At 36.7% G+C, this 15010-nt stretch overlaps 1 protein-coding gene across 1 annotated transcript; it reads right to left on the reverse strand.

Annotated features, from left to right (window-relative positions):
• Positions 1–1065: 1065 nt before the first annotated feature.
• On the reverse strand, positions 1066–13364 carry ddx55 (DEAD (Asp-Glu-Ala-Asp) box polypeptide 55). The gene is made up of 14 exons (XM_036595559.1): positions 13187–13364; positions 12326–12376; positions 12151–12237; positions 10797–10888; positions 10646–10708; positions 9955–10104; positions 9656–9845; positions 6710–6792; positions 6444–6575; positions 4359–4451; positions 4166–4280; positions 3878–4046; positions 2653–2942; positions 1066–2451 (listed from the first exon to the last, which is right to left on the reverse strand). Exons 1-14 carry the CDS (start codon positions 13292–13294, stop codon positions 2269–2271), a joined length of 1806 nt encoding a protein of 601 aa, XP_036451452.1. The 5' UTR covers positions 13295–13364; the 3' UTR covers positions 1066–2268.
• Positions 13365–15010: the final 1646 nt, after the last annotated feature.

Consider the following 15010-nt stretch of genomic DNA (forward strand, 5'->3'; position numbering starts at 1 on the left):
GTGTGAATGGTTTCAGTCTGCATGATGATGCTAGGCTGATGAATAACTGAATAACTGAATAACTGAAATACGGCCAGTTTATCAGCGGCTATCATTGGCTTTTTTGTTGACACGCCCCCAAATCGGAAACTCGGGGCTCATTGAAAAATCCGAGTTTCCCACTAGTAAATACGACATTGTGGTGCCGTTCATGTGCATCCACCTCCGGTATTTCCGACACGACTTGAAGACAGCATAAAACAATTCATGACGGAGAGGTACATACAGGGTGTTGTAAGGAAAATAGTCCCCAAAGAAACAGGGGCGTAGCTATAACTTTTAGAATGGGGTGATCAGTGAAGTCCCAGAGATTTTACTGGGGTGGCACAATGCTTGAAAAAATAGACATAATGACAAATTATGTGTTGTTTTTTGTACATAAAATACATCAAAACAGTTATTGCCAAAAATAAACTGAAGATTGTGTTGATGTTACATATTGTAGTCATTCATGAGGAAATTCTGTAATTGAATAGATAAAATTAAATCAAATAATTTTTCCAGTGCACAATGTTAACTGTAAGAAAAAACATTTCATAGGTGGGCCATAGAAGTAATTCATTTAGGCTGCCAGACTTTTTGTAAGATAATTTGGAATGGAAATCACTGCATGGGCTCAGGAACACTTCTGAAAACCACTGTCTATGAACACAGTTTGTCGCTGCATCTGCGAATGCAAGTTAATATTATACTATGCAAAGAAAAAAACATATAAACAGGATCCAGAACTGTTGCCGCCTTCTCTGGGCCCGAGCTCATTTAAGATGGACTGACGCAAAGTGGAAAAGTGCCCTGTGGTCTGACGAATCAAAATTTTTTTTTTTTGAAAATCACAGATGCCACATCCTCCGGGCTAGGGGCAAGGGACCATCCGACTTAAAAGAAGAGGTGGTGCAGCACAGTGGTAAATATGCCCCTGTCCCAACTTTTTTTGAAACGTGTTTCGAAATAGGCATGTATTTTTCACGGAACAATAAAACTATTTTCAATTAAAATATGGTTTATTGATTTGCACTTCGATGCATTGTTTTATTTACATTTTGCACAGTGTCCAAACTTTTTGGAAATTGGGTTGAATAAAAAAACATGTACAACATAAAGATATCGCACAACAAACAGAAGAAAGATTTCTGTTCCCACATATTTTAGCATCAGGATGCTCAGAGGAGAGAAGTAGAGAAATACAAAGAAATAGCAGTATTTTGCCAATATTTTCAGTATTCTAACAAGTAAATGAAACATTTTCTCTTTTTGGTGGGGTGCGATGCAGTGACTAATCAGTTGTACTGGTCCTCACACAAAGACAAATTAGCATAGTTGCGAGCAGTTTCATTTTGCAATGATAAGAATTTGGTTGGCGGTTTAAAGAAAAATTGAAGGGCAAAAGAAAGAGAAAAATCTCCTGGCTTTTGAAATTTGTAACAAGTATTTGGAAAGAGTAGATGAAATTGCAAGAAGTAAAAAGTATGTTTTTCCTCTTAGAAACTTAGTAAAAGTACAAGTATTCAATAATATTCAAATAAAGTAGAAATCTTCTAAAATAATACTTTAGTATAGGAAGGAAGCACACATTACTTAAGTATTTCTCACCCCTGCTGGGATGCGTGCAAATGGGTCATGGTGGGCATTTTATAGTTTTAATCTTGAACTTCAACTGGCCTCATTCACCAACACAAAAGATTATCTTAAATTTGTTCTTGAGAAAGGTCCTAGAGAAAGTCTACATTAAATTCATGACACGTTCTTAAACCACAGAACTGTTCACACCTTTGTGCTCTTGAGTGTGTGTGGATTTTGTTCTTACCTCAGAACAAATTCCACATGAGAAAACATTCTGGAATGTCAGAATTTTTGTAAACACTGCTTAAGTGGGTTTTAAGAAGAAATTTCTTCTTAAGCAAGGTTTGTGACTGAGGCCCAATGTCTTTGAGGCCACATCAAAGGAAAGCCTTTTTTTTTAATCCATATTCTTAAAAGACTCGTTTTGTTCAATATGCAGATCTCAGGCGCTGTAATCTACCCTCCTTACCTATGTGATTATTGTGCACAATATACAATAATGGTATACAAAAGTAACAATAACATATGCATAATCTTAATAAACCTCACTGATTCAGGTCCTTTGCTGATAAAGCATTTTTAGATTTAAAAGACCGTCTATGTAAGTCTGCAATGTAGAGATTTCTGGAACAGTTCATGTTTATTTAAAACCAGAGGTTACAATACAGTTCATTCATCCTCTGCTTCTGAGCTAGACCCATGAGAGGGTCCTGCTCTTTTATGCTTTGAACTCCCCCCTGCACGCATGTGCTTATCAAAGTCCTCCTCCGTGATTTTTCCCTTCTTGAGCTTCTTCAGTAGACGCGTGTCACTCAAAAGCTCGTTCATGTCTTCATCATCCATATCTGATCCCTGTGACCAAAACAGACATGTTAATGAGAAAGTAACATGTTACTTTATATATATTGGAGTTAACTATCATTTTTGGTGTGAAGAACATTACATACATCACAATCAAATAAAACAGAACTGTATGAAATCCTAACTAAACTGTAAACAAAAAAAAATCAATATTTAAATAAATAAAACCCATAGCATATAACTAAAACCAACCTCATCCAACTTCCGTTTGGCAGCCATCTTTCTCCTTTTGTCCTTTTTGGATTTCTGTTTGGACCAGGCTTTGTTCTTGGCAAAGTTCTTCCTGGGTAGTGCCTCTTTTTCTTTCTCCTTTTGCTGTTCTAACACCTTTTGCCTCTGTTTCTCTCGGTTCTTGTCCTTAAAGCGGATTAAGTCTGTGTCTATCACCTCTTCAAAGTCTGGGAACGTCTTGCCTCTCAACTCAGGCATCTTGGGCATGCGAAGAAGAGCAAAGCCTCGAGCTAAAGATGCAAAGTCCAGGTCTGAATAAAACACATGAGAAGTATTAGACATATATGTACACATACACACACATATACATATATATACATATACATATATATATATATATATATATATATATATATATATATATATATATATACACATACATATATATGTATATATATATATATATATATATATATATATATATATATATATATTATATATATACACACACACACACACACACATACACAATCTGGCCTGTAGCATATTGAAAATATTTGATTCTAGAATGTCTCAAAGGCTTTGTGCCTTTATGTCCATAGCCTTTATATATTAAATAATATATTCCATTCAGATACAGGCAAGCTTAAACGTATACAATGACAAGTTAATATTTGCATTGTAAATATGGACATTTTGAGGGTTAGAAGTACATTACATAAGAACAACAGTTTGATTATAAAAAACAATTTTCTCTTTACCCCAAAATTGATTTAACTGGTCATTCAAGATATGTTTGGTGTTTGACCTTTGCTTATTTAGTTTGGAGCTGCCGATATGAAGCTTACATAGCCAACAATTAAAGAAAGCTTGTTTTTTTTTGTATCATTGTGTAAAACATGCCAATTACAAAATGGATCTAGTCCAGGCTTCAAGTTGCCCCCTACTACTGTTTACACACACTTTTGTCCATTTTAATAGATAACTATATCATACTGCATCAGCAACCACATAAGCAAATATATTTACGATTACATAACAACTTGATTTGAAGCATGTATGCAATGATTAGGCATGCAATTTGCACATGGCTGAAGTACATAAGCTCCCATTACTAGTTCTCTACATTAGCCTTGTTGCTTCAGAGGAAAGCTTTAAACATTAGTGGTAAGGGGAACTTTCTTGAGGAAACATGTCTTTAAGAGTACCTCAAGTTCATGTAATACAGATGGCAACGGGCACTGACCTTTGATCCGGAATATAAGGCTGCATTCATGCTTAGCATAAGCCTGGACATAAGAGACAAATGCCCTCATGCCTCTCTCAAACACAGCCCTGTCTCCAAGCGCCAGAGCCTTCAGTTTGGGCAATACATCCACCACATCCTTCACAGGAGGATACAACTGGAGCGGACACTGCAGGACCACAGATATTTATGAATTTAGCAGATTTACCTTTTTTCCTCTGAATTAGCATTAATAATTATTTATTTACTCCCCAACTGTATGTGTAAAAAAGCTAGTTCCTTCCTTACTTTTTGATTTATAGACAGGAAATTAACATAAGATTCCTCCATCGGTAGCAGAAAGACTAGCGCGCTGCCTCGGTTCCCAATACGAGCAGTTCGGCCACACCGATGCACGAAGGAACTGAAGGAAAGAACTTGCAGTTATCTACCAAGTACATTGAGTGGTCATGCAAAATGAATTTAGTTCTGGTCACCTTACCTTGCGCTGCTAGGTGGGTCATACTGGAGCACCCAGTTAACATCTGGAATATCGATGCCTCTTGCCATCACATCAGTGCAAACAAGTATCCCACTGAAAATGACAAATATTACCATCAAGTTGGGAAGGAATACTGCACCTAAATATGCTAATGTTGCTAATAATGAATGACAATTAGTACTGACCAGCTAAAATTATGCAAATGAGATTGTGCTCCCCACTAACTTGATAGCTGTGAAGTATTGCTTTAAAGGTGAACCCACCGATTTTAGCAGAATTCAATAATTAAGAAAGTCTGAATGCTGTATTTAAGAGATGGCATATCTGTATAAAGGGGTATAGATAATGGGCCGATGCAATTAGAAAATGCTGGATCGTCTTTGTCCTTTAACAAATCTAGGGCTCCGTGTAAATTCCTTCTTTTAAATTTGCCCTTACCAACTTCAACTCACCAGTTGGATGTGCATCATATCTATGTTACACAAGCGGCCACTCATGACGAAGGGGAGGAGAGGACAGTGAGAAGCATATTATTCAAAGGGAACACACTCATCCTCGGCAGGTGGGCCTCAGTGAGCTAACTGGCGGAACATTTAAAACTTTTTACTGTTTACTGACATGGCTTATAAATAGCTTCATCTGCCATTATTTTTGGGTCTGAAAATGAAAAAAAAAAAATCTGCTGCCAAAGTCGACACTGGTCCCTCACCTGATCCCTCACCCCTTTGAAGGCTTACCTAACACCCTTTACTTAAGGTAATAAAGTAAGAGAACAGCCCTTAAGGTGGTGCTGGGTATTCCACCGAGGGGAAATGATAAGGCCAAGTGGATGAGGGCTTTTTAAAACCGGTTCTGAAATGGGTGGCTACCCTGAAATACACTCGCATTGTATGATTTCATTAGTTGTGTACTTCTTCCTGTGGGGTAGTAGAGTGTTAGAGTATTTTTAGCGTGATGTCCCACTTTGATACTCTAGGTTTCAATATCTTTATTGGAAAAGAATTGCTGTAATGTGCTACTTCTAACAGCACTGTAGGGATACCATCTCAGATTTCTTTACAGTGTTGTTGATAAGAACCAGGGGTTGCAATGTACACAGCGCAAATTTAGCCATGTTATTTACGCTCCAAAATAAACAGTGAACCTATAATTATAGGTTTTTTTTTTATATGTAATGTTTATGATGGTAAATAGCAGTACATCTGGAAAAAAAAAACCTATTTTCTCTATTATTTTGCCTTACATCACCCTGCATGTACATCTCTACCATGAATGGAGTTTAAAAACCTTATCTCAAAACTATAAGGCACTGTACTCGTAACCACTTAAAGTAATACATTTCTGTGAGGTGTTTAACTCTTTGGATGCCACATTTCATGTCAAACCAGTCTGGGTCCAGTCTCCCAAAATCATCTTAGTGTTAAGAAAATCTTAAAAGGTCCAGATCATGGAAAACCAATATTTCCTCACTTCCGTAAATGCAATCATTATTAAAGTCACAAATTCATTATTATTTCACAAAATCAAATACATTTACATATATTCTCCTATTCAATCCAAAGCAGTTTAGCACTGCCCATTTACAGTCAAGTTATAAGTAGTTGGGACTACTTTTTTAATGAGGCACAATATAGAAAAGGCAATCAGTTTCATTTACATATATCAGTCTTAAAGGAAAAGTTACAAAAATAGCCTATTTAATTCTAGGGGATGAAGAGAGGTTGGAAAATAGTCCTGCAAAAATGAATTACAACTGGTTTTGCTATATAAAACCACAAACATTATAAGAAGATCTCAGCAAGGAAAAATGAAATACGTAGCATGTAGGGTATGTGCCGCTCAACCGGTAGAGAGAGTGTGCTCTGTCATTTGAAAATCAACTTTGTGCTGAGATGCTTTTGGGAAACTCAGCTCAGAATGACTGTTTACATCTTAGTATGTGAATTGTGCAGAAATATTAAAAATCACTGGAATTCACCTTTAACATGAATTGTTTTGATAACAGGTCTGGAAGTTCTTTTCAACACTAGAAAGCAGTTAAAGCGAGAAACAACACGTCTAAGGAAACAGCAAAGTGCCATTTACCCCTTTAGCTCCCGAAACTCAGAGAAGACTTTGTTTCGCTTGTCCTTCATCTTGCCATGGATGCAAAGAATGGTGACATTTTTGACCAAGACTTCCAGAGCTTTGCCAAAATACTCCACGCAAGCACATGTGCTGTGGAAACAAAGAAAAACCAGAGTAAACAATGTGTCCTTCCTTCTACACAAACTCAGCTTTGCCCTAATTTTAAGATGGTTCCTTAAAGTGGAATAAAGGTTTTTAGTGTATTTCAAGGTTTTCGTTAATACCTGAAAAAGACAAGCTGCTTTTCGTGCTTGTGTTGTCTCAGAAAGGCCACCAGTGTGTTAAACTTATCTTCCGTTCTACAGATCTACAGAAATACAAAGGAGATCAAAGGAAATCATCAGGGCAATAAAGTAAGCTACTACACAGGAAACAATTTATTTTTATAAACCACATTTAGAGCAGGATTCTATGGGAGGCAAATCCAGCCGAAAAAGAAATTAAAATTAAAACAATAAAATGTAAGTGGAAACCTCTTTTTGCCATTTCTTTTTCCTAACATCTGCGCAAATATCCTGCCAAAATTGAAAATGAAATGAAATACCTACATTTGCAATTTCATTTTTCACATAAGCACAAGTCGTTTGTAACAAAAATAAAAATTAATTTAAAACAGTTATTTGTGATTTCATTTTAGTCGTTATTCTGGTATTTCATGGCCATATCTAAAATGAAAAAGCTAATAGAGAAAAGAAAATCCAAGCTTCGCTTTGGTTTTTCTTCATGAAGTGCAGAACACGTGTCAAAACTAAAATCAGAATGCAATGTTTACGTTCTATTTCTTTTTCATAGCAATAAGCTGAATATCTGACAAAATGAAAATGAAAATGCAAAATGGATAAATCAACAGCAAAGTGACCGTTTGTGATTCAGTTTTCGGCATTGACGCGCTGTAAGTGTCAAAATGACACTTAAGGCAAATGTAAACAAACATCGGCGCCACCTGCTGGAGATTTACTCTTCATTTGCCACTTTGCTTTTTCATTTTCAAACTGACCAACATGCAAATATATGTTAATTAGCACTAGACGGGGCTACGGGTACATTTTAGGACATCCTCAGACTTCAGAGTCAGAATGGCATCATTCCTCAAGCTGAACGACTTTGAGTCTCGAGAAAAACCACTGATCTGGTGAAACTGAACATCAGACCAAACAGCCTCAGAGAAAAGCCATCAGACTAAACACAAGCCTAGTCGAGCATATACTGGTTCATATAACTTAGAAAACTACTGTGTATTCTCGATATGAATGCCAGTATAACATTTTCACAGTTTTTTCTGAGGCTGTTTGGTCTGACGGCGTTTGGTCTGATGTTCAGTTTCACCAGATCTGAGACATGACGGTGGTTTTTCTCGAGACTCGAAGTCATTTAGCTTGAGGAATGATGCCATTCTGACTCTGAGGTCTGAGGATGTTCTAAAATGTACCCCATAGCCCCGCCTAGTGCTAATTAACATATATTTGCATGTTGGTCAGTTTGAAAATGAAAAAGCAAAGTGGCATATGAAGAGTAAATCTCCAGCAGGTGGCGCCGATGTTCATTTACATTTGCCTTTTCATTGACACTTACAGCGCGTCTATGCCGAAAACTGAAACACAAACTGTCAATTTGCTGTTGATCTATCCATTTTGCATTTTCATTTTCATTTTGACAGATATTCAGCTTATTGCTATGAAAAAGAAATAAGAATGTAAACATTGCATTCTGATTTTAGTTTTGATACGTATTCTGCATTTCTTGAAGAAAAGCCAAAGCGAAGCTTGGATTTTCTTTTCTCTATTAGCTTTTTCATTTTAGATATGGCCATGAAACACCAGAATAACAACTAAAATTTTGTTTTAAATTAATTTTTATTTTTGTCACAAATGACTCGTGTTTATGTGAAAAATGAAATTGCAAATGTAGGTATTTCATTTCATTTTCAATTTTGGCAGGATATTTGTGCAGATGTTAGGAAAAAGAAATGGCAAGAAGAGGTTTGCATTTACATTTTGTTGTTTTAATTTTAATTTCTTTTTTGGCTGGATTTGCCTCCCATAGGATTCCAGTAATTCGCCAAGAAAGAGGTAGGTGAAAAATTAAAGGAAAAAAACCAGAGAAACCGGAGAAACATAACAAGTGCAGATGCTTCCAGACAGTTGTACTATATGATAATTAAGCAATTAGCATCTCACCATGCTCTGTGGCATACAGAAAAATTATGGGCAGGCCAAGTTGACCTTTTCACTTAGATCTTTTCCTCAAGTGTTTCAATAGGAACTGCAGATAGGAACTAAAATGACATCTGCTTTTACATCTAAGGGAGTAACTGTTCCTCAGGGGAATAAAAATGTCAATGCAGGATGTGATCAGTTATATATACACTGGCATATTATAGTATAGTAGGAATATTATAAGAGACTTGCAATGCACAAAGTCCTCATCAAGACAAATGCATATTTGAAAGTTCAGTGGTGCTAAAACCACAGACACAGAGATGTGGGGGAAAAGTGGGCGAGTACATGTGCGGTATACAACAAGAGAGCAGTACAAGCCTGAATGCCTAAGCCATACAGTGAGAGGGTCTGCTGGCCATGTTATGCATTTTGCTGGCATGGTTTGGGTCCACTTCTCCCTTTAGAGTGAGGGGGTGGTGCAAATCAATACATATCTATTCTGACTGATCACTTTTCTCCCATGATGAAGCATTTGCATCTTGATGGAAGTGGTCACTTGCAGGATGACAATGCCCCTATCCACAGTGGTTTGATGAGGATGATATAAATCTAAACGACATGAATAAATCTAAATGATGTAAATCATATGCTATGGCTTTCAAAGTCACCAGATCCCAACCCAACTGAGCACCTGTGGGAAATTTTGAACCATAGTGCTCTAGAAGCATAATGTATCAATTCAATTCAATTCAATTTAATTCAAGTTTATAGTCATTATGCATACACATGAATGTCTAGGATAGCGAAACACAGTCGGGACATTCAAGTTGCTTAAGACAATATAGATAAAATATTTGCAATTCACATAACCACAGTAACTTGCAAAGTGCAAAAGCTAGCCATGCAGCATTCTATATAAGTTATGCAGCAATGCAGTAGCAAAGTTCAAGATAGCAGTTCAGGGTTTCAGAACTCAATGTTCACAGTGTGTACCATCGTCATTCTACTCACTGTGTAGTAATTACTCAGCCTCGCCGGGGTCTTCTGCACGCTAGAAGCTGCGACTCCTTTCTCTTTCACAGTGATGCGAACAGGGTTGCGGAGGCCAGCCCTCACCAGCTTCTCCAGCTCCTGAGTTTGCGTGGCTGAGAAAAGGCCTGTGCGCCTCTGCTTGGGCAAATATCCCAAGATAGCATTCAGGCTGGAAGCACACAGAGAACGAAATCTTGTTATCTGAAAGGCTGAATGTGGATGGACCTTCTGACTGTTCCACAGTTGTGTTATGCGTCATATATGCAATTACAAAGAACCTTGCTTCAAAGCCCATGTCCAGCAACCTGTCTGCCTCATCTAGAACTAATACATCCAAAGCCTTCACACAGCTGGCCAGGTCAAGCCCATCAGCTTTCCTCCTGAACATGTCCTCCAGCCGCCCAGGTGTTCCAATCACGATGTTTGCACTACAATCAAAAGACACATCACGTTTACTCACATTATACTAAATTAAGAGCCCATATCCTGTTTCTTGTATTTATTTTGCCTGCCTGAGGTCCACTTATAACATTTGTGTGGTTCTATTCATTGAAAACAGTCACAATTCATTTTTAAATGACCATTTTCCAGCCTCTCTTTATCCCTTAGAAACAGCTGTGTTTGTTACTGAGCCTTGAAGACAAACATTTATAAATAAATAAAGCTCTGGCAGCCTGGTATTGGAACTGCGTTGAAAAACGAGTCCTTAAAACTTCTGCATTAATGGGCTGGACTAAACTGCTGTACTGTTGTAACATCACAAAAAAAACACATTCCAAAAGGGCTAATTTTGCGGATTACTATCCCTTATATGGACAGGGAAGTGAGCGGTAGGTTTTGAAACTTTAACACACTACATCAAACTCTATTTTAAAAAAAGCAAGTCAATTTTGATTTTTCATGATATGAGCCATTTAAGTCACTGTGACCTTGAAATCAAACTGCCTTCCAACCACAGTCATTACCTACCCATGAGTCTTGAACTTCTCTACATCTTCAATGGGGTTGCTTCCACCAATCAAAAGAATCTGTCTGTAATAAGAACACATTAGTTTCTCTCTATATTACCTGCAAATCATATTTTAAAGTACAGTACATAGTTCAACCTGCTCATACCAACCTGAACTGAGGAAACTCTTCAATAAATTGGCCCATAACTTCACTAATCTGTATTGCCAGCTCTCGTGTTGGTGTGACGATCAAAGCACCAACCTACAATGATAATAAAGCATTATACCTAGCTTTCATGAAAATATATATTTGTAACATTGTAACTGGTGTTACACTGATATGAATACAGTAATAGCATTGGGGCAGATACTGGCACCTAAATGCAGTATCAGTGTTGGATACGCGGATACCAACACCACAAAGCAATTTCTGATGTACATGTGCACTACTGAGTGATGCATGCAAATTCCAACATGTCAGTGGTGAGGGTTGACAAAGAGCAGTAAAAATGCTCATGGCAAGGTCGGTAAGGCCAGTATACCATGAAAAGGCAACAGTAATGGGTGATATACCGGTTAAAATTCTCCTAAGGTATTAGTTTCACCGGAATAAATTAATTAAATTAGCTAAATTGGGCTTCCTCACGTGCAGCTGTGCAGTCTGTTACAGTCATGTTAGTTCAGGTTGTTACTGAGGGAGCATACATTGGAGAAACATATGGAATTAACTGATGGTCTCTTTAGTTAATGATAGCCTAGGTCAGCTGCAACAGACAGCAGTGTGGTCTCATGGCCTAGTGCTTCCATCAAGCAGAGAAATCTGCTGAAAATAGCTAGTGCTGTTAGCATGTAACTCCAGCAGAGTCTGATGCTGGGAGAGGTAAGTACATAAGACAAATGTCAAATGAAATTCAATATAACTATTTTGCGCAATAAAAATATTTCACATTTACTTCAGTTGTTAAATGTGTTTCTTCCTACTAATTATATAATAATAAATCCTAATTACATAAGTAAATAAACAAAATAAAAACAAATAGCCTGCATTATTGCACTGCAAGATATTTCTCAATTTCAAGTAGTTTCAAAAAGCAACTGAATATGCATTTTACGCATCAATTAGCCTAATATTATTTTGCCAACAGTAGTCTGGTGGTCAGAAACCGAGTAGCTAATGGCTGACAAATTGTGCATGACAACAGATGGTGGCCTATACACTGACCTATAGGGTAGGTAGTCAGTGAGTGAACATTCAAAATAAAGTGTACGGTGAATGTATAAAGGTACACATACAAAGGCAGTGTATCAGTGCTGACAGTAGCATCTATAACAATGGTCACCAACTCTACTCCTTAAGAGCTACCTTCTCACAGAATTCAGCTCCAACCTAAATCAAACACCTGATCAATCAACCTGATACAATCCATAATGTGGAATGATCAGATGTGTTCAATCAGGGCTGGAAACTTCAGGAGAAGAGTTGATGAGCACTGATCTATAGTATCTGATTGCCTGCACACTTACTTGCATTTTCTTCAGCTTTTCTTCACGTTTTAAAAGAATCTCTAGGACAGGAATTACAAAAGCAAGAGTTTTCCCACTACCAGTCACCTGCAAGATAGTGAGTTGATTCTGATGAGTGTGAAATTGTGTTTATTATTTTATTAATCTAACTTATTCATGTTAGTGATGTCCTTACCGCTTCAGCAGCAACATCTTTGTTGTTCATAAACAGGGGGATGCAGGCAGACTGAAATGAGAATCACTTGATTAGATTAACCCTCTAATTGTGTTTGCAAATCAGTTACATCATTAATATTTGCAGGTCAATTTTGATTCAGTGTGGTTAAACCAACTCAAAACAGTCCTAGATCATGTTACTTGACAATTTCATTTGACCCTACTTACCAAATACTTACAAAAGATTAACTTATTTTATTGTATTTTACTGTTCACAATTACCTTAATTACCCTAAAAAGGGACATCTGTTATCATAACAAAATGCATATTTTAGAGCATTTTATGGCTTTGAATTGCTATTTTGTATGTAGGAGTCATATATTCTACTGGATTATCTCTTTCTAACATATGTTATGTACATATGTCACAGATATTTTCTTAGTGTTGATAACATAAAATTATTTAATTATTTGTCTTGGGTCAAAACTAACCCTTATGTTACAAATGAAACTTCCAAATTGTAATAAACTTTATCTGCACTGTATTTCCCCAGTGTGCTGCATTCTCGATTGCCATTGTGAATTCCAGGATCAAATTTGACCCTGAATGTTGTGGAGACAACATTAACAAAAACATCATATTAGTCATCTTATCATATCATGACTGTTAACGAAGTCATCATGTTTCATGACAAAATAATAAAGTGTAATGATATTTTAAAGATATTAAAACCTGAAAAGGGTCAGACTTGACCCAGTAAAGAACAGGAGGCTTAACCTTAGTTTGATTAGCTAGTTACAGTACAGCTCCGTACAGAGTGGTGAGAACATGTGAGAGTAGCTGCCAGCTTGATAGCAACATGAAATATTTGTTCACTACCTGAACTGGAGTCATATATGTAAATCCCAGTTTTTTCAGTGTCGATGATATGCCGTCATGAAGCTTCACAGGTAAGCTGTTCCATTTTCCATCCGTTATGCTCTCCATGTTTTTCACTTTGGACTTTATTTCTGTCTCAACAACCTCCCATGCCTGAAGATATTTCTGTGCAACTGAATATGCGGTCCGACTGGAAACCGGAGGCGTCAATCGTACAACGTTTCTGCGTTCCTGTAATTTGAGACTGTAGTTCCGTTTTTAAATTATATTAAATCAGTATTAAATATTGGGCGATTAAACGGTCGAGTAATGTTTGATTTTTATTAGGACAAAGCTGACTTTAAATAAGGAGAAATCCACCGTTTTTTAATGTCATTGAGATGTGTAAAAATATTCAGGGCATTTTGAATTGAAATGGTTAATTTAAGAGAAATGTACCGACTGAGAATGTCTTTACAGTGGCGTAGGCCAACACCCCTTGGCCAACACACATTAAAAAAAATATCTTAAGGGCAATATCTTCAAAACTATCGTGAAACATGTCGCAGGCACCAGGCGCTGTGAACTATTGGCCTTTTCTGGAAAAAAAAAGCTTTCCTAAGGTAAACACTTATGAAGAACCTTTAGACAAACACCAAGTGGATTAAAAGAGCGTTTTTACATCCAGTTCTTGTAATTAATACATTAATTCATTAATACATAAAATGATTCTCAAATGTTGAGGAAGTCGAATTTATTTTCTCAAGAAAATCCTAATTGTTTCTGTATGTAGGCTAGAGGCTAACCTCTTGGTTAATTTTAATAATTACGTGTTATGAAAAGTAGTAGTTACAGTTTAAGAGGTTTGCCTTGTTCATTTTTTACAGTCCAAGTGTCAGACCATTGTAATTGTTCTGAAAAGAACTAAGAAAGAAACAAAATTTCTTATTGATTTATCTTAAGTATGTAGTTGAAGAAAAAAGTATTCATGTTTACTCAAGTTAAAAAAGACACCTTTATGAAGCTTTTGTTTCTTAAGACACGTTTGTGAATTCAGCCCCTGATTCGTAAAGTGTCTCTTGAAAAAAAAAAGCACATCAAACCACACTGAAATACGTTGTTTACATTTTCATATAAGGGAACCCTTGGGGGCTAGCTGGGCCTTTCAGAGAAGGCGCAATGATTTCTGGGAACTGAAAATTTTTCACGAGCTGTATAGAAGGCCTAACGCGTTAGATTAATCATCAGCGTATTAGGAAGGTACAGAGGAAACAACCAAACACGTTTTGATTTCCAGTAGGCAGAATCAATTTGTGAGGGGAAAAAAAAACATCAGGCCTTCTGGAATTCCTAGATACTGACTGTGAATGGCTGCAGCTTAATCACTGGGTTGTTAGAAATGAAAACAGTGGCGGCAGCTCTGTGCCAGAGCTCTGTACTTCTACCAAGTAAAAAAAACAAAATAAATAATTTTATATATATATTAAACATTAAATTCCCATTTAACAGCCACAAAACAAGGCATGGGCTAAGTTTATGTTAAAGTAATTTGAAAATAAGCTTGCCTGGACTCACTACAGTCATTAAGAATAAAGAATTACACCTCAAAGAGAAATGCAAAACTTTTTGTCTGTTTTAATTATTTATAAAGTGCTCTTCTTCATCCTAAATCCTTTGTCAAATCTTTTAATGGATTTCTGAAAAGACCTACAGATATTATCATTCTGAAATCTGTAGCTAGGTCTTTACAGAAAACAGTAAAACTGGAAAATAGCGATCCACAATTAACACTTATGACTTTCTCCATTATGTAAACAGACTCAACAGTAAAAAAAAAAATACAAA

Source organism: Colossoma macropomum, unplaced genomic scaffold, assembly GCF_904425465.1.
Source record: "Colossoma macropomum unplaced genomic scaffold, Colossoma_macropomum, whole genome shotgun sequence".
Lineage (NCBI taxonomy): Eukaryota > Metazoa > Chordata > Actinopteri > Characiformes > Serrasalmidae > Colossoma > Colossoma macropomum.